The 22,625-nt window shown below is 47.1% G+C and overlaps 1 protein-coding gene across 4 annotated transcripts in view; it reads right to left on the bottom strand.

Annotated features, from left to right (window-relative positions):
- LOC135388715 (voltage-dependent L-type calcium channel subunit beta-1-like) overlaps positions 1 to 22,625 on the bottom strand; it is a 133,666-nt gene that overhangs the window by 13,386 nt on the left and 97,655 nt on the right. For all 4 annotated transcript variants that reach the window (XM_064618449.1, XM_064618452.1, XM_064618450.1 and 1 more), the window contains 8 exons: positions 22,018 to 22,134; positions 10,939 to 11,061; positions 9,095 to 9,228; positions 8,933 to 9,030; positions 7,129 to 7,506; positions 4,603 to 4,754; positions 4,439 to 4,534; positions 3,716 to 4,003 (listed from right to left, as the gene is read on the bottom strand). In XM_064618449.1, coding sequence (XP_064474519.1) covers positions 3,716 to 4,003; positions 4,439 to 4,534; positions 4,603 to 4,754; positions 7,129 to 7,506; positions 8,933 to 9,030; positions 9,095 to 9,228; positions 10,939 to 11,061; positions 22,018 to 22,134 — 1,386 coding nt within the window. The remainder of the gene's footprint in view (positions 1 to 3,715; positions 4,004 to 4,438; positions 4,535 to 4,602; positions 4,755 to 7,128; positions 7,507 to 8,932; positions 9,031 to 9,094; positions 9,229 to 10,938; positions 11,062 to 22,017; positions 22,135 to 22,625) is intronic.

Below are 22,625 nucleotides of genomic sequence, written 5' to 3' on the forward strand. Positions count from 1 at the left end.
AGCGCCCTGTTATCTCTCCGATAGCGGAGAGACTTCCTTCCCGCGATAGCCACTCGCGCTCGGTGCAGTAGACCGAAAACGAAGCCATTTTGGCGTTCGTTACACTCAAAAGCAAAGTTACTACTACTACCACGGTGGGTCACCACAAGCGCACTCTTTCATCTCTCTGAACGCGTGGACTCGCCCACTTCCGCTCGCCGCTAGGGTGTCTCTGCCCAGAGAAAATACGCCGCTCGCGCGTTCCGTAAACTTTTGTCCAGCACTGTACCATACTATTCGGTCCCCCAATGCTCCACCTACTGCACTGAACGCGGAATAAACAAGTAAACGCGGAAGACGTGAGGAAGCTATCCACACTACGGCAGTTGATCGTTTCTCCGCAGCGCGCCGACACCGTTCAATATCTGAGCGAAGTCTGTATAGTTCCCGTCAACCTTAATAATAACACTGGGAAAAAATTCGATCTCGTTTCTGAGCGCCATAGCAGTGACCCTGGGGGCACTGTGGGAATGTTAAGTGAACAAAATCCTTGTGTTAAACTAACAGAATAATTTTGTTCAACTAAGATTTCCTGACGGCCCCAAGTGTTGCTGTAATCGCGGTCGGACACGAGACCATATTTTTTCCCGTGTTATTATTCGTATTCCAAGTTTTTTTCGTATGCCGTTTTTATGTATTCGTAAAACGACCTCGCAGAACGGGAACAGATGGCGCGGTAACAAAAATGGCGTCAGTCGCTCTCAGGCCCGCCAGGGACAGCTCAGACGCCCGTAGTATCAGAGTGCCCGAATGCTAGCTCCCCTATATGGGAGGGAGCGAATACTCAGGAACCCAGGCAGCAGCTTCGAGGAAACGCCGTTAGTGACGGTTCGCGCACTTCAGCCACGGGGAAAAAACGATAGAGAACACTGTGCTGGTGTCTGTGCCACACGTGCTCAGAACAAGATAACCTGAATTCGTGGCCCTTCAAACTAATCGCAACATGAAATATCGTGACTAAATTAACGTTACCCATTGCTTGAAACATGTCGCATTTGCATAGTGTAGTGTAGTAGTCACTGGCTGTTGAAAGTGTGAGTACTGTGAACTAAATCTACGTGTTCTAAAAAGTTGTGCGTGCGTGGTAGTGGTTCTGCTTTACCCGTCGTCATAGTTCCCAGAAACCCTGTAAGTGAACAAAGCGGTTCTCAGTAATACAACTACATAGAAGGTCAGAAAAATTTCAGCTATAAAGTGCAGCCTAAATATGACTATTGAAATCCCAGAAGACGCTGTTGAATTTAATTTATGTACCACGTGCCAGTTCCCTGCTGCAACTGCAGCGCTTCCTGTAATCGACAGTTTATAAGCCCAAGATTAATACATTAATGGCGTTATTAAGTTGAATGAATTTTGATGATCACGGAGCTACGTAGGAGCACAAGAACTAGAGGAGCCCAAGGGTAATGAAGTACGGGCGACACTCGTATAAGAACGCCCGCATGAACGCAAAAGTAATACGCAAGTGAGCTGGCGTACACTTGACGTTGACTAACGAAACGAACAGGGAACCTTGTCTTGTGCTGTTTGTTCTGCGTTCTGTTCATTAGTCTTTTTCTCCAAGCTCAGGGATGTATAGCGTACAACATTGCGAGCAAGTTTGATAACTGCTTTAAATCATTGTAGGTAGAATACAGGAAGGAAGTTGCCTCAGGACAGAAGCCGCCTATATTTCGAACAGAGACTGTTCTTCTTCTGGGCACCGTCCTCATCATTGGCATGGTATTTAAAGGGTTAGGTGTGACGTGTTTAAAGGTTCATGCGAATTGTGGGTCAACAGCCCCGAGGGAAGAAAGGGTTCGTTGTCGCCTAAGATCATCGATACACTTTTCGTGTTCATCGCGGCAAGTGTAACGTTGCGCATAATTTTCAGCATCCCCACGTTCCAAATGTCGGCTAGATATCCCTGTCAATGTTGACTCGAACTACGCACACGCCTTGACGCCATTGCCTCACGCCACACCCGTCTTTGTTAGAACTGCTACAGGGATCCGCCATGAACAACGGGATAGATAGCCTAGAACACTGCACGGGCCGCATTGTTGGGCCCAGGCCCGGCCCGAGCACGGCCTACCCTTGATTTACCCGCCCGGGCACGGCCCACGCCCCAAGCGCTTAGGTTTCGCGGCCGATAACTTCTTGGGCTGCCCGGCCCTGCCCAGTCTAGCTGGTTGTAAAAGTTTACCATGGCTGGCTAATAGTGGGGTAACATATGCTCGAGCCCCGCCCCGGTCCGGCCCGCAAAAGGAAGGCGTTTCCCGGCCCGCGCAGTGCTCTAAGATAGCCGGACGCTAAGTGGCACGGCTGCAGTGGCATTGAGTGTCACGAGGCCTAGGATAATGGAATAGTCTAGGAGCTGGGGAGTTGTGTTGAGTGGGGAAGGTGGCGGTGCAACGGGACAAATCCTACATGTTCTGGGTTACGATAGGGAAATTAAGGGATCGTTCCCGCATGTCAAGGTCCCCGAGGCCAAGGAAACCATTCGATCTTTGCGGAGTAGCAGCACCGGGGTACGATAGCATTCGCTTAGGAGTCCAAGAGAGCACTGTACGAACGAAAATGGGGGAAAATGGGAGCAAGGTAGGATGAAGAATGCTAACATAGCCGAGTTTGTGGTGAAAAACCACAGATACTAAATGGATACATGTCCGATGCGTTCCTTCAGTGTCTCTGAAAATCAGTAAAGAGACGTGGGATGGAGGTGGGTTGAGTAGGGCATAAACATTGGATGTAATGCCCATGGACTGTGACCTCCATATGGCCCTTGGCCCTTACAACGCGGAGCGTGGGCGGAAGCAAATATGAAGAAAGGAACCGGTGGAAATCATGTTGCTGAACTTAAATCTTTCTTTCTACACGCGGCGATTTCCAAGCGACGACCATCTTTACATTGCTGGGAATGCTGCACTGCGGAATTTCACTACGCCCCTACTCTGGTGCGTGACCCCTTAAAAAAGGAGGCGTTGGTCATATTAGCTATGGGTGCACCTATAGTGCAATGAATAGGGGCTGAACGGAAATACCTGGAAATGCACTTGTTTCGGCACTGTGGCCAAGAGCTGAAAAGACGAAATGGAAGCTGCTGAAAAACGGCAAAAAGTAATAAAAATAATTGCACAAGCGATGTGTTACAGCATTGGATCCAGCCTAAGCCAAGCAGTGATCATAAGTGGCGACAAATGGGAAAAGCTTTTAAATGAACCCCGGGAAAAGGCGCTAGACGACGGCAGGGTTTCTTGAAATATTGGCTGCCTTATCTTTTGTGTGCTATTTTCATTTCATCATTATCCGCATTTTTTTTTCTTAAGTAATGTCAGAGTCATAACAAGTAAAATGTTCACACCTGGGCTGGAAGAAAACTTGGTGCGAAAGAGTATGCCATCGTATAGGCGACAAGCTGATACTTTCAGATTGTACTTCACGAATGTCGCAGTTATAAACCGTGCACATTCTGCACTGCGAGGAAACGCGTACACTATTTTGAGGAGGTGCGACTTGCTCAAACAATATTAGCTTTCTCGCACTCTTCGATGTGCACGAGAAACGAATGACGACAGCCTGAAAAACCGGGGTCGTATTACATAGTCCTGGCTGCCGGCGGAGTGCTACTTCAAAATTTACTGGCATGCCGTCTTTTCCAGCCCAGTTGTCCCACAGAGCCAACAGGCATAATTACCTCTCCGGGCTGACGGCCACGACGTTCGCTTCTGCTTCGCATTGGGGGAGGCACGGGCGACGCCACCGCATGCCGTACCAGCCCAGTGCTTCCAGGCGCCACACCGCCGGCGCCCTCGGCGGCGGTCGCCGCCGGGCTGATAGGGCGTCCACCGAGGGCCATGGGACTTCCAGACTCCCTGGCTACCGTTGGTGGATGCGTTGCGGCCCAGTACTCGTCTAAGAATTCGGCCAGGTGCCCACAGGCTTCTTCCAGCTGGTTCTCGTCCAAGATTACATCAAACAGCTCCTGTGATAGACACAGGTAGAGAGACAGCGTTGAGACGCGCGCACAAATGAATACCTCTCAACACTCAACACCTCCCAACACCCAACTCTCAACGCACCTCTCTCAACACTTAAAGACAACAACAACAAATGAATACATATATGACATTAACTAAAACGTCACGCTACAGCAACCAGAATTAAATATCGCCAGAGAGTATATCGCGGAGATTTCGAATATCAGACAAATGAAAGAAATGCAAAATGAATATGATATCCCTCCGGGTTGAGTGAGTGAACGTGCTTGTTGAGTGAGTGAGTCGAGCTGTGGCAACGGAATATCTTTTCGGTCCCATTCCCACCACAGGCGACTAGTCTAAGCTACTGAACCAATTATATAACCTCGGCAACGACGTCCAACTACTGATGTGCATCGTACGAAAGAAGGCATACTTACGGGAGCACACACTGCCAATTTTTCTGCTGCTACCATCTGTACATTGAGATTCCGACTCTGAGATTTTCCGCGAGACTTTATTAGACGCTGAAGTACCTGGAGAAAACAAAGGAGAGAAAACCGGAATTCGGGTAAAAGCCGTGGGCTATCAGGAGAAAGAATACCTTGGGCGAAGAAATCTTAACGTAGACTATGATGGGAGCTAGAGATGTCTTGGCCAACTGGGAGGGGTGGTTGATGGTATCACAGTCTAGGACAACTAACTGCAGCGTCCGGGCCAGTTCAAAGATGCGCTCAATTTCAGCCTGCACTTCAGCTGCATAAGAAACGTGAAGTTTAGTACAAAGTTTGAGATATTGGTACCGGCCACAGAAGACATGAAGGTCGGAACCACAGAATAAAGAAAAAAAGCTAGAAAGAACAAAATGAAAGACTGCACACTTCCTGTATCGTGTCTCTCGAAAGAGGGCTTGATTTGATATGTAGAAGAAAGAAAAAAGGAGATGTTAGTTCCCAGCCACTCGGGACTGGTTACACCAGGACCCGTTATTCAGAAAAGAAGAAAGGGAAACTACACAAATCTATACATTTTGAAATGGAATACATGAAAACGTCACTTCTTCGCTTCTTTTGTTCGTTGTAGTATATGCTTTACGCTAAAGGAGAAGTGCTATTTCTCCACAAGGGGCGTAAATGTTAAATAAATCACACTGTGACCAGGGTGCCTTTATGAAGTCTGTTTGCATCGTTTTGTTTTCTGATGTAACTCTGTAACATCCTGTTCAGCGAACAGTAGCTGACCCACTGCGCTTCACTGAACCGTGTGGTTCCGTCTTCTGTGGTTTACAAGAGCACGTGCCAATGTAGTGTCAGTGCGGTTACAGTAAAGATGCATGGGGACGAGCGGAGGGTGCGGAGGAGGAAGCAGTAAGAGCTGAGGAGGAAGCTGCGGTACAATGCGCTAGTATGGACAAAAACTTCGGTCGAAAAACATACTTTAAAGAAAAAAGAAAAGGAAAGAGGAAATGGACAGAGATGGAAGCTGAGGGGTACGGTGAGTTAAAGCGTCATTTCTTTTTTTCTTTGACGTGGGGACCTATACAACGAGCACCCCGCCGTGCCACTGAAAATCGCCCAGCACATGAGCTGCGGCACTCGAGCCTGATCCAGGCCAAGCTTGTTGAGGCACGCTTCGGACTCTTGCATAGCGCAGGTCAAATACACGATGTTTCTTGATTCTACATATGACAACAAGTGCCACCTGTTGGGAAGATGGGAACGTATCGCTCTGTGGATGCCGGGCGGTAGGATTCCTGACATGCGATGTGGCTTCGCCTGAACAAGGAAGCCTGTCTCTGGAACCAGAAGAGAAGCTCACCTTTGTTCCGCTTTATTCCCACACATCATATTTTCTATGACACCGTTACCGTGTATTCATACGAGCAGCATCCTCACGGACGATCAGAGCAGTAGCGACGAGGGTGCGAGAGGGGCGTCCGCAAAACGGCAGGCCCTGGCAGGTTGGTGCGACAGCATAAAGCGGGAATGAAGATAGTGTGAGAAGGATTTCAGACCCATCGTTCCCATCCTCATCGTCATCGTAATAAAGGCTCGTTTTTCGAACCGCAACAATTTGGTGGAGGTACTATTGATTCCTTGTTCCCCTACGTGCCTGATATCTCCAACCCTGTACTTGCAAGCGCCACCTGCCGTGCAGAAGAATGCCGACAGATTGCCGGCTGCCGAACCTTCGACACGCAAGCGTCAGCCAAACAGCGTTACGACGCGTCCCACGCTAACGTTGTTTATCGTCCTGCGGACCTCGTTTGGATTTGGGTGCCTCTGCGGAAGCCTGGCCTTTCGTCCAAATTCCTCTACCACTACGTTGGCCCCTACAAGGTGCTCCGAGCGCTCAATGATGTAGCGTACCTCATCCAACCACTGGCCAATCCCGTTGACCGGCGCCGTCGGTCCACTGAGTCTGCGCACGTCTCTCGCCTCAAACCATACGTCCCACGACCTCTCGACACTTCTCGCCCACCACAAGAAGATCGCCCGGAGGGCTCCTCTCCGGAGGGGGGGCAGTTGTGAGAAGGATTTCAGACCCATCGTTCCCATCCTCATCGTCATCGTAATAAAGGCTCGTTTGTCGAACCGCAACAATAGTTTGAATTTACGATCTCGGCAGTGCAAATAAGCGTTTAGTTTTCTTTGTTTACAGGGTTTCTTACGGCAACGGGAGATTGGGGGGGGGGGGCGCTTCAGATTTGCACTGCCCTGGGCGCAAACCCGCCTCGCGACGGCTCTGCGTACGATTCTAGTGAAAGAAAATCCAAGGAAAAAAGAAAGAAACAAAAAAGCTCGCAGAGCCGAAGTTCCGCCCCGTGTTATGTTGAGCAGTCAGTGTCGGGAATGGCGTACTGTGCACTTAGCAGACGACACCGTCAGCGTCTTTTTGTCGTCTGCTACGGAATGTCTTGTGGCTGTGTCGAAGGCACGGTTAGCAGTGTACCTGAAGACACGACTTTGAGTGCTCGTGCTCACGTGACACGAGAAAGCCATGACGTTTTTCGCGTCTTCAGCTGTAGCACTCTGGGGAATGTCCCTCGTGTGCATGCACGGTTACTAGGGCAACTTCCAGTGCACTAGGGAAAGCGAGAACGCGCACCATTTGCCCAAGAGATACTGACCTAGGCAGGCAGACCTGCTGTTGGTGCGCTCCATGATGGCCCGTTTGCCAGGGTTGTTAAGTAACGATCTTTTAGCCAATGATATGTCTGCCGTCACTCGTGTAATGATGATCCTTCCTTCAAAGCGGTGCTTGAGGAAATCGAAGAGAGCTTTCTGCATCATGTCCGTCACCTCGTAGCCCTTGAGTGAAGGGCCCACTAGGACTACGGGGCGCATGGAAGGCACTACGTCGTACGGAGGAATGTTCTCGGACTTTTTGAAGAAAGGCTTCCGCTTCTCCTTGGCAGGTGGCGTAGTGATGCTCCCCCCCTTGCCCAATTTCGAATTGCTTGGACTGTCACTGTCTTCACCTATGTTGCTCTCCAGGCCATTTTGATCTGCAACAAGGAAAGTATCAATATGACAAAATGTCGTAGATGCAGGCGAGCTGGAGCAATGGTGAACTCCATGCTGAAGCCTGAGCTATGAGCATAACGCAGAAAGGAGACCACACGAACCGCTCGAACTGAACAGCGGTTCTTGTCGTGTCCTTTCTGCGTTTCGGCTATAGCTCATGGCTCAGGCTTCCTCAATATGAAGAATCGATATCTTCAGAACGCAATTACCTAGCTGGTTGTAAGGAAGTTTCTGCGACAAGCTCGGAGACTTCCTTTTAGTTCATTAAAAAAGGGCTAAATTTCGGGTTATGGCAATTACAAAGTTACCATTGCTTTCGAAACAGCTAGAGGGAGGTCACAGCATAGTCCCTGGGTATTGGATGACAACATTGGATGAGTATATTGGAGACAATATATATTGGTTATATACCATATTCCTACAGGCGCCGGAATATTTTCACTATTTCATAGCTTCTACCGGCTTCAAATATCACATAATGCTGTTCGCAGTTATTATGTAGATCACTGTGCTGCACCCGTGCATAAGAAATCAGCTTTCACGATAGTCTCGGTTCTCTACTAGGCTAATAATCCGCTTTAGATCATCCGTGTATTGTTCTCATTCTGTACAGTGCAGCTCAACGTAGCGCTTTCGTAATTCATGACTTCCAGCCAGACCAATTACTGCTACTTCGACGGTATATTCTTCAGTGTGCCACGTGCAGGAATGCACTGTACCTACAGACACAGGGAGTATAAAACATCAGTGCTTGTACAAAGAAATCCAGATTGATTGCCGTTCTGCTACTTCGTCGCTCCCTATACTGCACAGTAAAGCCGTCTTTTACGTATAATCAATTTCGCTTGAAGAGCGTAGCAGAAGAGGGCAGCCTCTATATTATCCTCAAGCTAAACCTAATACTCTGCATGTATATGTGAATGGGCCCGTGTTTCTACGTAACGTCATCAGTTCACGAACACAAAAGTTCACATCATCACATCACATCAGCTCACAAAAGCAGTTGATAAGCGCATATCAAAAGCTGTCTTAACTAGTTTGCACAGCAAACTAGTGCATGCATATTATTGCAGTTTTCAGTTTTCTAGGCAAGTTTCTAGGCAAGGCAGTTTCTAGGCAAGGGTGCTATGGTGTAGGCGAGCTGGTATATTGCAAAAGACGGAACGTCGTGTCCTGTCCTTTTGTGCCCCCTGTCTGGGGTTTTCTTCTTTTTTTTTTCTTCAAGACTTATAATCAAGCGTTCGCACTAATAATTTACATTAACTGGCCGCATCACCAGTGACAAAAAATCGTTTGTTTTTTCTTTTTCATTTTTTATTCGCAAGTATATCTATCAACTCAATCTCAATGTTGCCCTTATCGTTGCCACTTTCCACCGCTATGCAACGTCTTAGACATCGTACTCACCAGGAGTCGGAGGCGTGGACCCTCTTGAATTTGAAGACTTTGAATTGGACAGAACTTCATTCGATAAACCTCCTATATTACTAGATGAGCTTGTCTTGCTACGGGTGAACGACATAATTGATTAGTCACGTTGAAGACATGCGAGGTGCGAGCGTGCCTTACCTTGAGTGAAGTTTAGTACTCCGTGTCTGCGTTTGTTGCAGGCGCAAATTCTCTAGTTTTACAGGACTAGGAATGAAGCCCACGTCGCAACCAGTCTTCACTAGGCGTCCGATCCACCAGTCGTTGTTGTATTTCTGTTCGTGCAAAAGTGGAAGGAAAATACGAACTCAGATTGATGCGGCGCAGGTAACAATGTTTCAGTCAATCAATGTAGATTCCGTGTCGGTGAACGATTAGTAAATGATTGTGATCAGTTGCGGCCACCGAAAAACAAAAAAGTCGAAGTAGAGGGGCTCTAAAATGGAAAAATGCCTCCTCGCACAATAAAAAGTGATGTTACCATGACAGCCATCAAGATGCATTTTTTAATCACGACTTATAAAAATTTAATATTTGATTTATTAATTGTAATTAAAATTTATATATTTATTTGTGGCTGGTAAGGGGACCGAGTAGCCAGATTTTGCCTTCTGAGGGGTATTTTTGTTCGAGTTCTTCCTCAATTCTTCTTATTCTTTCATTTTGAGACATATTAAATATTTTTCTGCCTTAATCACCGGCCACTGCACATACATACATACATACATACATACATACATACATACAAGTATATACAGGGTGTCAGAGCTAAATGTGAATATATATATATATATCACTTTTTCCGAGATTAAATCAATTGCAATACAGCACATGCTGAAGGGCACTCCTTAGGAGAGCATTAGCAAACTCCTAAGGCAATGTCTTAATTAACTTTTTAATTATAAAAGTTACGAAGTTGTCCCAGTGAGAACATCTGGTCCCAAGCAGCACAATGTACTGAAAGTCGAGTGCAATAGGGGTGGACGGGTAGGTGGAAGGCCTTGAACAGACGCGTGAAGCTAAAGGACCGTGATAAGACACATACCGTCCACCCCTATTGCACTCGACTTTCGGTACATTGTGCTGCTTGGGATCCCTTCGGACACCTGACACCGGAGCCGTTTTCAGAACAAATATCCGTTCGATAGATCCTCCACAAAAAAATCGTCAAGGAACACCATTTTTGTTTTTATTTTGTTCATTGCGCATCTTCGGAGACGTTTCTTTCCTTCACCCCCAATGTGAGAGGGTGAAGGAGCACAGTGCCGCCTCACGTGTCGAACATGAGCCTTAACTTGCGGAAACAAAACAAAAACAACTGTATCGGGTGACTCTATCGTAACTGCGCTTATCTTGGGTTGCATTTTCTGGGTTGCATTTCTTTTTCCAAGACACAGGAGGCGATAGTGTCTTTCGCCCTCTCACATTGTGAGTGAAGGAAAATCGCGTCTCCTAAGATGCGCAATGAACAAAATAAAGAAGAAAATGGTGTTCCTTAACGAATTTTTTGCGGATGATACATCGAACGGATTTTTGTTCTGAAAACGACTCCAGTATCAGGTGACCCAATGGACCAGATGTTATCATTGGGACAACTTCGTAGCTTTCATGATTAAAAAGTTAATTAGTGAAAGTTAATTAAGACATTGCCTTAGGAGTATGCTGATGCCCTCCTAAGGTGTGCCCTTCAGCATATGCTATATTGCAATTGATTTGATCTCGGAAAAAGTGATATATATTAAAAAATATGTTCACACTTAGCTGGGATACCCTGATATATTATGATTGGGGTATGTCCTGTTGTGTACACTGCGGGGAGGCCCCTTCATAGCTTCACAAGCATTCGTTGTCCATGATAACACTTCCTTTCTTGATAAGATGGACTCTACATCTAAAACACTTGAAGTTTTTCAGTCTTCCTTCTTAGACCAGAATTCGCAGTCGCTCTCCTTTATCGAACACGCGCAAGCGTGGGTTAAACTTACCTCCTTTATGTGTAAGAAATCTTTGACGTGAAACGAGACGGCACAGCCGTGGACGGGAGAGTCGTCGTCTATCTTAGCATTGTACTCCACGTTAGTGCGAACCGCAAAGGCCACCGGCTTCGTCTGCAACGCAGAGGACAGCAACATGTTAAAACTGACCAGCAAGGGAAGCACTCAACTTTCACGTTTAGTCATATCCGAATGAATAAACATAAAGTAAACATCTTTCATGTGGAATGGCATGTGACCGTTTTACAATGGAGATGGTATAGTATGATGTGAACGTACTTACGGATGCAAGAGTAATATTAGTGAGTTTTAGTGCAAAGGCAGGTGTTCACGACAACCATTCCGAACCATGATGCCCCTTGTCACGTCAGTGGCAATGCAAATATATACCAAGATTTAAAAAAAAGGGAGGTTGGTCACAAAATATAAGTGCTGCTATTCTACATTTTTAGTTCGTTAGCTGCTGCTTAAAAGGACCATGCTATGATTTTCGCGAATTCCGAGTACTCTGCAGGAAACCGTTCTCATGATCCCTCACTATCGTACACACATCGACTTTTAACCGTATTCAGTACAACGGGGGCGCAGTTACCAGGGAAAAATAGCAGGACATGACCGCCGGATACATGCCTTCCTCTCCATCCAATCCTCTCAGCGAACTGTGAACGACGAGGAGGACAACACACGGGACCATGTGGGTGCATGGTTTCGGTTTGGACAACAACGACGTCGTATATCTGCCGTCGAAATCAGTTTGAGTTTGATTTTTCTATAATCAAACACAAACTCAGCGATGGAGGAAGAGGTTATGCGACACACACAGCGTCTAGGAATCATTCGGTACACAGCAGCTCGTAAAAGGTAATCGAAAGAGACATTTTCTGACGAGAGTTCAGAGAGGAGAACGTGCTCCGGTAACCATGCTGACAGTCAACGGCTATATTACATTTCTCGTAGGATTCTGTATCAACGGTTAGATACAATCTTGTCTCCAGATCAAATTAAAACATATTTCGGTTAAGGTCGAGGGGCTAGTCGTGTGTGTCCATAAGGGAATATCAAGAGCTGCGACGGCCAGACGCTGCAACTATAGGAATAGACCTTTTGAGAAAAGCCAGCGCCACCTGTGGCGCCCGAGGTATCATGGGAGGTTGGAGCGCCAGTTTCCTGTTTGCTGCTGCCGGCGCATGCGCCGAAGCTATGCAGATTCCAGACGCTCTGGTTGCATCTCTCTGTGAAAGTGATCGTTCGATTGCGTTTTGTTTTAGAAATTGCCGGTTGTAACGGACGCGGAAGAGGTAGCGAGTGTTCTAAAGAGCAAGCCTGCGCTCTTTGTATGCCTTAAACACTCAAAGGAGGCCAACAGTACGCAACATTCATTGCCCACAACGTAAAAGCATCGTTAAACATCCCACGTGGTCTGTCAGGAAAAAGCAGACGACAGAGCAGTGTCTCTCAAACATCCCAAGACGCCTTACGCCGCTCACTTGGGGGCGCGGGCGCTTTTCTCGAAAGGTCTACTGGCAAATGGACCACGTAGTACTCTCAAACTCAGATGGCTTGCTGTAACTATGCCTGTTGACAAAAGCAAACAGAACGACCTGCCCTACCACTCACACAATATCGTTTGTGGGCAGCGCAGTGGAACGTGTGCCGAATCCACAAGTGTGCCCACAGATGGGATAATTTGGGGACCTATTTTCCCTATAGCTTCCGTTATCGTATGATGTCCGTAAAGTGCTTCTGATCTCCGGGTAAAACTCGCTATTTATGCAGAACGCGATTATCTGTCATGCACTTTATTTTTTATTTTGTGTTAGCGCCGCGAAGAAACTGCGGCTATGAGCGGCGTCCAGATGTGGACAGATGGAGAGAGGACAGCAGGAAGGAGTGGGGTACAGGGGGTTAGAATGCGTCCTGGGCAGACTTCAGGGGGAGCTGTGCCGACATTCGTCTGGAAAACCTTCGGGAAAGCGAGGGAAAACCTGAGACAGCACAGCCGGTGGTAGGATTCGAACCCACCACCTCCCAGTCTTCAGCACGACCTTATCGGCTACCACCAACCAGTGGCACGCCTTAACCCGCTCGGCCATGTCGCTGGTGTGATGTGCTTCAAATGATAGGTCTACAATTAGCAAGTCCGACGCTAATGGAAGCCACATAACCCCAGTCATTTTAGATTCCCACACAATCACGTAACAATGACGCCATCCCGATTTACTTTTAATTCAATTGTTAGCAAGAACCAACAACGAAAAGGTTCATTGTCGCAACAAGTCAGCATTCTAGAAGAAACACAGTATCACGTTACGATCCCGCTAAAGCACGGAGAGAAGAGGTGTAGGAACTAAAGAACATGTTTGTAGAAACAACAGCAACAGCTACATGTGACGACGACGGGATGAGGTATTTCGCCCTGAATCACAGGGGTTGAGGTATTTAGGCGTAATGTCGCCGGGAATTTCGCCCAGGAATTACAACACCATACCTTGCCTGAGTGTATCCGGGATATTATATGAGTGGGATGGGAATGAAATAGACGGAACATACACGGACGCACGTACACATCATGACATGACACATTGGAAGTGAGGTACTGCACGTGGGAGAGGAACTCACGGTTCACCCAGTCGACCACACGAGGTTGTATAGTATAATTAATTCCCATAGATCATTTTGCCGTAACACAAAAGCCGGACTCTTGCAAAAGTTGTCACTGAGGCCAAAAGAGCCCAAGCGAACCAGGGGACGTCAAGAACTGGTGCCGTCGTCTTTCTGCATGCCGCATCGTAGATTGGCACAAGCCTGTGAATTATTTGATGTGTGCATAGAAGGGTGGCTGTTTGATGTATCATTGTCTACGGAAATAACCAGGGGGAGGCGTGAAGTTATTTCGTGAATTTATTATAGTGGTTTTATGTCTGCTATTTATTTTTATGTCATTGTATGTATTTAGTTTTACTTTTATTTATAAAGTGTATTTACTTAGGATACATTTAAAGTTATTCGCATCTTGAAAGTCATCCGTGCTATATTTACTGAAATCTCGGTTTGACTTGAAAAGAATAACATTGTGGAAATTCCACCAGTTGAGAGTCTGCAGTCGTGTTGACTTGTCTGTTTTTAACCCTCCGGTCCCGTCTTCCTTGCTGCAATTACATTTCAAAAGACATTCCACGGAAGGAACAACTTGTCAACTATCAGCCTGTACAGCACGTTGCATGAAATCAGTGGCGCCGCTTTCGCAAGCAGTACAAGAAATGTAGACACGTTTCCCTTCGTCCTGTTCGCCGGTCAAGACGTTTAAATATAATATGAATTATTTGCGCTGCATCGTGCAACCTAAAAAAACAATGAGCTGATGGTTTACCTTAATATTTGTTTCCATCGCTGATAACCTTACTTCACCTAAGTGCCTGTGTGCTGTGCATACTTGAACGTAAGGCGTTAAAAGTAATTGCGTTACTAGCAATCAATTACTTCTTCGAGTAATTTTCCGAGTAATCGATTAGTTTTCCGAGCAAGTAATTTCTCAAGTAATCTGATTACAATTTCGAGTAATCATTTTGAAGTAATTCTCCATTACGTTTCGACTAAGCTTTATTCATACACGAAACCAACCCACAGGTTCCATCACAGCCTTTCCAATCGGCTTTTCTTTCCACTGCCGCGAGTGGAGGTCATTGTAATAGCATTCCGGACATGCATTTTGAGTGCCTGGGGACACTTTAAATCCCTTCCTACCGCAACCTGTTGCATGTACAGTAGGTCACGCTTCAGACATAGCGAGTCCTTACTCTTCGACACTGCCATGTCGACTTGCTCTCCTAATCGATCTCCTTGGCTTCGGCTTTTCGAAAATGTTCATGGTGATGGAGAGAATAGACGAACACAATGTGTTGTTTAAACGCATAATGTGTTTGCGTAAAGCTCTTATCCTGTAGAGAATGGCGAAGCACTCCAATCTCATTGAGCCGATCAAGGTATATGTGTAATCTCACGAACTTTAATTAGTCATATGACTTATTATTATCGAAGGTAACGGTCAAAGTAACGCGTTACCTTTTTAGTCGTTACTTTATTACAATTTTAGCCGAGTCATTTTTTGCCACAAGAGTAAGAGTAACGGTCATCAATTAGCCTTTTCGAGTAACGTGTGCAAGTCTAGCGCTGTGACGTGAAGGGAGTTTCCTTCTTTCCACGTCATCCCATCGTCGTTCATGTAGTAATATAAGTTGTTGTCTTCTGCTTCTTGTTATGTGGTGAGAGTGGTCAGCCAAGGTCTAATGGCTTGCTACTCTTCCCAGGATTTTCATCTCTCGGTGGTGGTGTCACGTACGGGGGTGTTATTCCCATATCTGCTGCTTGTATGTCTTCTTTGACTTTCTGGCAGGTTTTTTTTTTAGGGGGGGGGGGCATATTGCAAAATCTTTGGGGAAAAGGGGAGCGCTGGGACGATCCCTGGTTGTCCTACATTGTCTGCTATTGTGCCCTACATCCCGCAACTATTTGTATTTCAGTATATGTTCCATCCAGTGCGCCAAATGCCCAAGCTGTGTCGGGTGGTGTACGGCCACGGGTACGGCATTTGCGCTGGTCACACAACGTAGCCGAAAAAGAAGATTTGCAATCCGGTCTATATTGACGTATGTTAATCCGGTAGGAACATCTATAGGACGTAGATTAGACGTCGCCATGCCTCACAAACACGTCCACTGGATGTGACAAATGTTCAGCAGCTACATCCAGAGGACATGCATTTATACAGTTATGGACGAGCTTCCGGCGATCCATAGTACATCCGTGGAACTTAATGTGGACATATCTGGATATCTACTAGACATCCAAAATGTCCACTGTGTACCATCCCATGGATGTCCATTAGACGTTTTTGGTTTACTGGGTTGCATATTGACAGCAAACTTAGGTGGACAATATTTAACCATTGGCAGGCACCAGTGCCAAAATAAAAGCAAAATCAATCAATCACCAGCGGCATGGCCGAGCGGGTTAAGGCGTCCCGCTCCTTGGTGGTAGCCAAGGTCGTGCCGAAGACTGGGAGGTGGTGTGTTCGAATCCTGCCGTCGGCTGTGCTGTCTGAGGGTTTCTCTGGGTTTTCCGAAGACTTTCCACACAAATGTCGGCACAGTTCCCCCTGAAGTCTGCACAGGACGCATACTAACCCCCCTGTCCTCTCTCCATCTGTCCACATCTGTACGCTGCTCATAGCTACAATTGCTTCGCGACGCTAACACGGAATAAAAAAAATCAATCAATCAATATTCCTTTAAGATGAGAAAGTATACGAACGTAGAGGGGACGGGACACTGGCGTTAAAGGGCCATTAAAGTGCGAAAATTTTCCTACCCGGAACGAAGGATACCGTTACCTGACATTCGCACAAAAGGAACGGGATTCATCCGTTGCTTCGGTCGTGATTTATGAATGAAAGAAACCGCAATGTACTCTTTCCTTTCCCTTCTCAAGCAGCGCGACAATGCGGAGAAGCCTGGAATTGGCCTCCCGAAACGATCCCCTGCGACGACTGGACAAATCTATTTTGAGAGAGCTCTCTTAAAATAGATTTGTCCAGTCGTCGCAGGGGATCGTTTCGGGAGACCAATTGGCCCAAGAGCCTGCTGTAACTATGCCTGTTGACAAAAGAACGACCTGCCCTACCACACACACAATATCGTTTGTGGGCAGCGCAGTGGAGCGTGTGCCGAATCCACAAGTGTGCCTACAGATGGGATAATTTGGGGAGCTATTTTCCCTATAGCTTCCGTTATCGTATGATTTCCGTAAAGTGCTTCCGATCTCCGGGTAAAACTCGCTATTTATGCAGAATGCGATTATCTGTCGTGCACTTTATTTTTCATTCTGTGTTAGCGCCGCGAAGAAACTGCGGCTATGAGCGGCGTCCAGGTGTGGACAGATGGAGAGAGGACAGCAGGAAGGAGTGGGGTACAGGGTGTTAGAATGCGTCCTGGGCAGACTTCAGGGGGAGCTGTGCCGACATTCGTCTGGAAAACCTTCGGAAAAGCGAGGGAAACCTGAGACAGCACAGCCTCTATTGGTCTCCCATTGGTCTCATTGGTCCCGTTGATTTCCTCTAGAGGAGACCAATGGGAGCGCCCACCGCATTCGCGGCCTTCTTTCGCTCCTACAGCAAGAACGACGCAACGGACGAGTCCCGTTTCTTTTGTGTTGGTGTCAAGGTAACGGCATCCTAAATTCCCTCTAACGAAGGGTTGCGAGAGCACGCGTGCGAACTCGTAATACGCGTCGGAATTTTTTTGACTCAAAATGTAGTTCTTGGGACGTACGACGGACAAAGTAAAAGAAGAAGAAAGAACGTCAAGAGAAACATTGGAGGCTTCTTAAAATATATATAATCAGAACCCATGTGCTAGGCATGGGAGGGGACGGACGGATATAGATGTTCAAGGGGCAATAAACAGGTATACTTGCAATAACAGGTATAAATGCACTGTGATACGGTGCCGACGGTGAACGTTTTCAAAAAATTGTTGTCTCAAAAAAGTAAATAATGGCTCCAAACCGACTGAATATTCGCTGCACTCTTTCGCCCTCATGCCCCGCCCTGCGATGTCCGGGCGACAATAGCGACACGTCATTCTGACGTCGCTCATCACCAGCCATTTACAATGCGGGACGCTTATACATTAATTTTGCTGTAGTATCGAGAAGTGAAGTTAATTCTAAACATATTTCCACTTGTCCAATTCAAGACAGCCAGTTCAAACCGTACCAAACACCGCCAATATTCTATTTCACGTACGCACTATGTTTTCGGTGCTGTACTGCTCCGCGGGGTCACCGCGGTGTTCCCGCGACCGGTTCCCTCGCGAGCTGCAGCTTGTCTCAGTGGGGTCCGTTAGTGACTGTAGGGTCCGTCATTGGCTAGGAGCCTAGGAGAGCAAAATCTCCCCCACCTCCAGCGCCTAGAATTCGGTGTTGCTATACTTTGGAACAAGGTGACGTGACCCGGTTCCAAAGAGAAGGAGAGACTCGCGCGGATTATGCTCTTTGAATGGCATTCTTTCGTGTTAAAGACGCTCGTTAGAAGCAACTGAATTTCATATTTGAATATCGTGAACTACATCATATTTGAATATCGTGAACTAAGGCATAATAACTAGAAAAAGTTCGTCGACCTGTAATGCCCCTTTAATACCCAAAACGCACTGATGCAGGATCCACATCGCGCGCAATCGTGATTAGGCAGCGGTTGTCATCGCCCTCAGGTACGGACAATGCGAGTCTCGGCAACAGCGATCAACAACGTAGACACTTGTCCCCCGTTCGCGAACATGATTACAAACTTCAAGGATGGTTGGCGCAGGCGCAGTGGCTTCTTTTCACCTCCGCCTTCTCGCTACTCGCGCTGTCGGTTCCGGGTTGGCAAGATGGCGGTGATGACAGCGGGCCGCACTAAGAAAACAACATCGACAAACGCCGAAACAGATGAAATCGTATTTGTATTAATGTGGTGTTCTTTCAAGCAGACATCCTGGACCAGTGTTTTCTTTTAATTTGAAACTTCTGGGGGTATTGTGCAAAGCTTCCACCAGACGGCTGCAAATGAGAACAAAGATCACGAACGTGAAGCGCGGACCGCACGGCGTGCCCAGCGGGATTGCGCCGACCAGGATTGCGGACCGATCCAGATTGTGTGCGACAGTGCATTTTGGGCATTAGACGTGTAACCAACTCATCCAACTTGTAGCTCTTTTTAAACAAGGGGGGGGGGGGGGGCTTGTCACATCACATCTTATCGGGAAAACGAGATCAGTCGGGTCCGGTCGATAGCATTGAATAAAGCTAAAATGGAACCTCTTGAGAACGTACATGGGCAAGACGCGTTGCTTATGCAATACTTGTGCACATGCATTCATGAGTTCTTACGTAATAGTTGCATCAATATTGTTTTCTTGCCATCCCTCGATCCTGGAACTTAAAGAGACGAAACTATTATACTCGGCTTTTTGACACCTACACAATTTGTGTTGTCCTTGTCTAATCCTCCTTAGCGCCTTTCAAAGAAAAAAAAAGAAGAAAAGAAAAAAGAAAGAGATAAACAAGATAGCCTCAACACTTTACGGTCCGGAGCAGTATATTTCATTAGTTCCTGTTTCGGGTTCAGTCCCACTATTGCGAAATATTATTGGTTCGATTCGGTTCGGCAGGACTATCACATCCGTCCCGATTGACTCTGAAACTATGGTGCCGTTTCACTCCGCGCTCATCACTGAGAATAACTCCGAAACTCCGACGTGAATTGGTGGCGTTGTTCCTGTGCAGTTTGATGCAACACATGGCAAGAGCAGACGACGCATATTGAGAGTATTCCGGAATTCCATCTCTGTGAACGTGACCCGGAAAAGGCCAACCATAGAGCGTCTTGGCAACCGACCCACCGACAGGCGGGCGGCAATACGAGGGAACGGCGTCCGCTGGTTGCGGAGAGTCTGCGATCGGCTTGTGGAACTGGAATGTTGTTTCTCGTTAGCGTCAGAACACCGTGTTGCACGCAACGTGGTCACGTTAGGACTCACACTGGTAAGCGAAAGTCGGCGTATTTACCCAGGACGTCTCACTCACATAGTGTATGGCGATACGAACGTCAAGCCTGCGCTGCGCTCCCCGATTCGTGTGCCTTGCTCACGCCATCACGGTATTAGCTGCAGAGGGAGCGTGAATCTTTAAACCTCGCTTAAACTTGGCTTAGTTGACTGTGAAGAGGTGACGCGAACATTACCGTATCGGTCTCATGCATACGTTCCCGGATGCAATAGCCCCTCTAATCGTAGAAGCTGCATGCTGTCGTCGTTTGTATTCTAGCGGCCAAACTGTGACGTCACTGCTACTTGTCAAACGAATTTCGGCTCCGTTTCAGCCTGTTTCGAAATTATAATGTAATTTTATTCCTCGGTGACCACTTTCCACGGTGTCGAATATATAACTCTAAAGAGTGGCGTAGTCTGACTGCAATTCCGTAGAATACATGACAACAGCAGGTGCCGGATGTTGAGAGTATGCCGGAATTCCCCCTCCAAAACAAAGCGTAGACGTCATTCCCTACACAACCTATCGAAGCACGGCATTGAGAACAGGAATGCCGCGGCGGAGCGGGCGTGTGGACGGAGCCTTTCTTCTCTGAGCGTGGCCTTCTCACTTCCAATCTGCATGGAGCGAACAAGCGGCAACTTCGCCCGGCTTCGGACGCCCTGCGCATGGCGTCAAAAATGTGCGCGTTCGTCAGCGGTCTGGCCGTGATGGGTAGTGCAGCTCTCGATTCTTCAGAGCCTTATGTTCTAACGTCCTAACTAGCAATTCCGCTAAAAAGCAATTCTAGCAAACCTACCAATGCAAAGCAAGCAATTCCGCTTCTCCTCGTCGTGTATCTTGCATGACACATACGTTCCATCTACAAAAATCATGGGAAACAAGGGAAAAAACACGGATGACACAGACAACAAAAGTGTTTTTCCCCTGTTTTGCCAGGACTTTTATAGATCCTAACCAACTCGGTCGCACCGGAGCTCTTCTGGACACACGTTCCGAAATAACATTCCTTGTAAGTACCAGGATCCATCGGAACACAAACAGAAAAATAAAAACAAAAACATATAAAAGCGAACAAAACAGACATCGTATATTTTGTGTTCTGTCCCTATCCGTTGGCTCCTGGTACTTGTACTTAACAAGATGGAACTTAGCTGGTGATGAGGGCAGGTTACCGCTGCTCGTGCGGTGCAAGACCTAGTCATCATCATCATCAGTACAATTACACGAAATGTGAGTCAGTCGATTTGTGTGGCGACATGTTGCACGTGCTGCAGGGTAGGACTGCGGATAATTTGGCAATTTTTTTGCAACACGACACGGGAAGACGAAACTCCCCTGCTCGCGAGGAAGTTATTCGGAGAATCTAATTGGGTGTTTTCACATGACGTCAGACGAACGCGTTTGGCCACTATGGTGGTGGTCACTTTTTCGGCGCAGCTGCCGAGATTATCTAGCATTGGCTCGAAAACGAAGCCTTGAATGGCGTTTTGAAATCCGGTCATGTCCGTACCCTTCTTTTATCCCGAAGACACTTCCTCATTGTTGTTCTCACGTTTTATATTATGAAAACTATGGTTGTCGCATTGAAAAATAGCGCAGTTTGTCATCTTTCAATGCCCCTAGCACGAAAGGTGACCACCAGTGGGAGGCACAGGGGTAGCACTAAATGTATTGCTCCGTACACGAAAGCGTGCTGGACGAACGCAATGCATCCTGGACAGGTCCTGGTCGCGCGTCACAGGAAACGTCAAGGCGCACGTGACCTTAAAGATGGTGGCGCCCGTGACCGGCGGCCAAGCCGTTTGTAAACAATGCGGTTGTTGTTTCAGCACGAAGTTTTTGATGTATTTCGATCACGGTAATTTTTATAATCTCGATAATCTCGCAGTATTGCACATAAGGCCTTGTACTGTTGGCGACTTCCAAAGCTGTGATGGCGACCGCACGCTAAGACTCACTGAGCCGATGCGATGTACTTAAACTAAAGAGAAATGGGCTACCATGTTGCGGAAGAAGCACCGCATAGTTTACGTTGGCAAAATATGTTCATCTCTTTGCTTTATGACGACGGAGATATGTTGGCAAGTGGCAAAACTACATGTAAACAAAGTCACAAGACCTCACAATGACGTTTTCTTTGACGTGCGACCAGGACAAGATGGCAATTTTGCCAAAGGCACCCGCTAGAGGGTAGTTACAACAATGGCGGGTTTGAGTCACCCCTGTGGTGGGAGGAGCTTACGAGCATACGACGTCACCGCCACGTCACAGTGTGACGTAGGTCAAGACTTCTTATAGCATCTTTGATTGGTTGCACCGATCCGCTCCGAGTCGGAGGCAAGCGGCCCGAAAAGTACCAGCCGAATATAATCCGAGTGCTCCGTTTCTATACCATCCGGAACACGGAGCGTCTCGTGAGAGCTCTCTGAGGCGACCAGTCGGAGATGCCATAAGTAAGAAGAAGAGGCGTACACTTACTCTTGCTTTTTCCAATTGCGCCAATGCTTGTCTTTCAGTTTCACGCCGCAGTGCCTCGCGTTCTTCATCCAGTGACAAGTCTGAAGATGGCTGGCTGTAATTGGAATCTGCGGATCCCTGAAAAAGGAAGAGATTGATTCGTATCGTGAACCAATTACGGTTACGCTAGAGTCACTAGGTTAGAGACTCTAGGTTACGCTTTGCTGTGGTGCTCACTTTATAACGCTTTGAGGAAGCGACATCTGTACTGGTGTCCTCAGACGATCTTCCACGATGACTGGGCAAATCGTTTGAGGACACCAATGGGAGGCCGCTCTGCATGCGGCCGTTTGTTTTTTCTCTTGATGTCAAGGTAACGGCATTTTTTATTTCGAGAGGGGATTTTTGTTTTCACTTTTGTGTCCCTTTACTAATACGAGACAATTTTATTACGTCGTTTGAGTTTGAACTTTAACAGAGCGAGTAAGTGTAATTGGATGCCAATTCCAAACATAATCAACATCAAGTTAGGCATTACAACGCGTGTTGGCCGTGGAAACCGGAAGAGAAACGCGAAACTGCACTCCTATTCAAAAGCTACAAAAAGGCAATCATTGTAGCAATAAAAA

Source organism: Ornithodoros turicata, chromosome 3, assembly GCF_037126465.1.
Source record: "Ornithodoros turicata isolate Travis chromosome 3, ASM3712646v1, whole genome shotgun sequence".
Classification (NCBI taxonomy): domain Eukaryota; kingdom Metazoa; phylum Arthropoda; class Arachnida; order Ixodida; family Argasidae; genus Ornithodoros; species Ornithodoros turicata.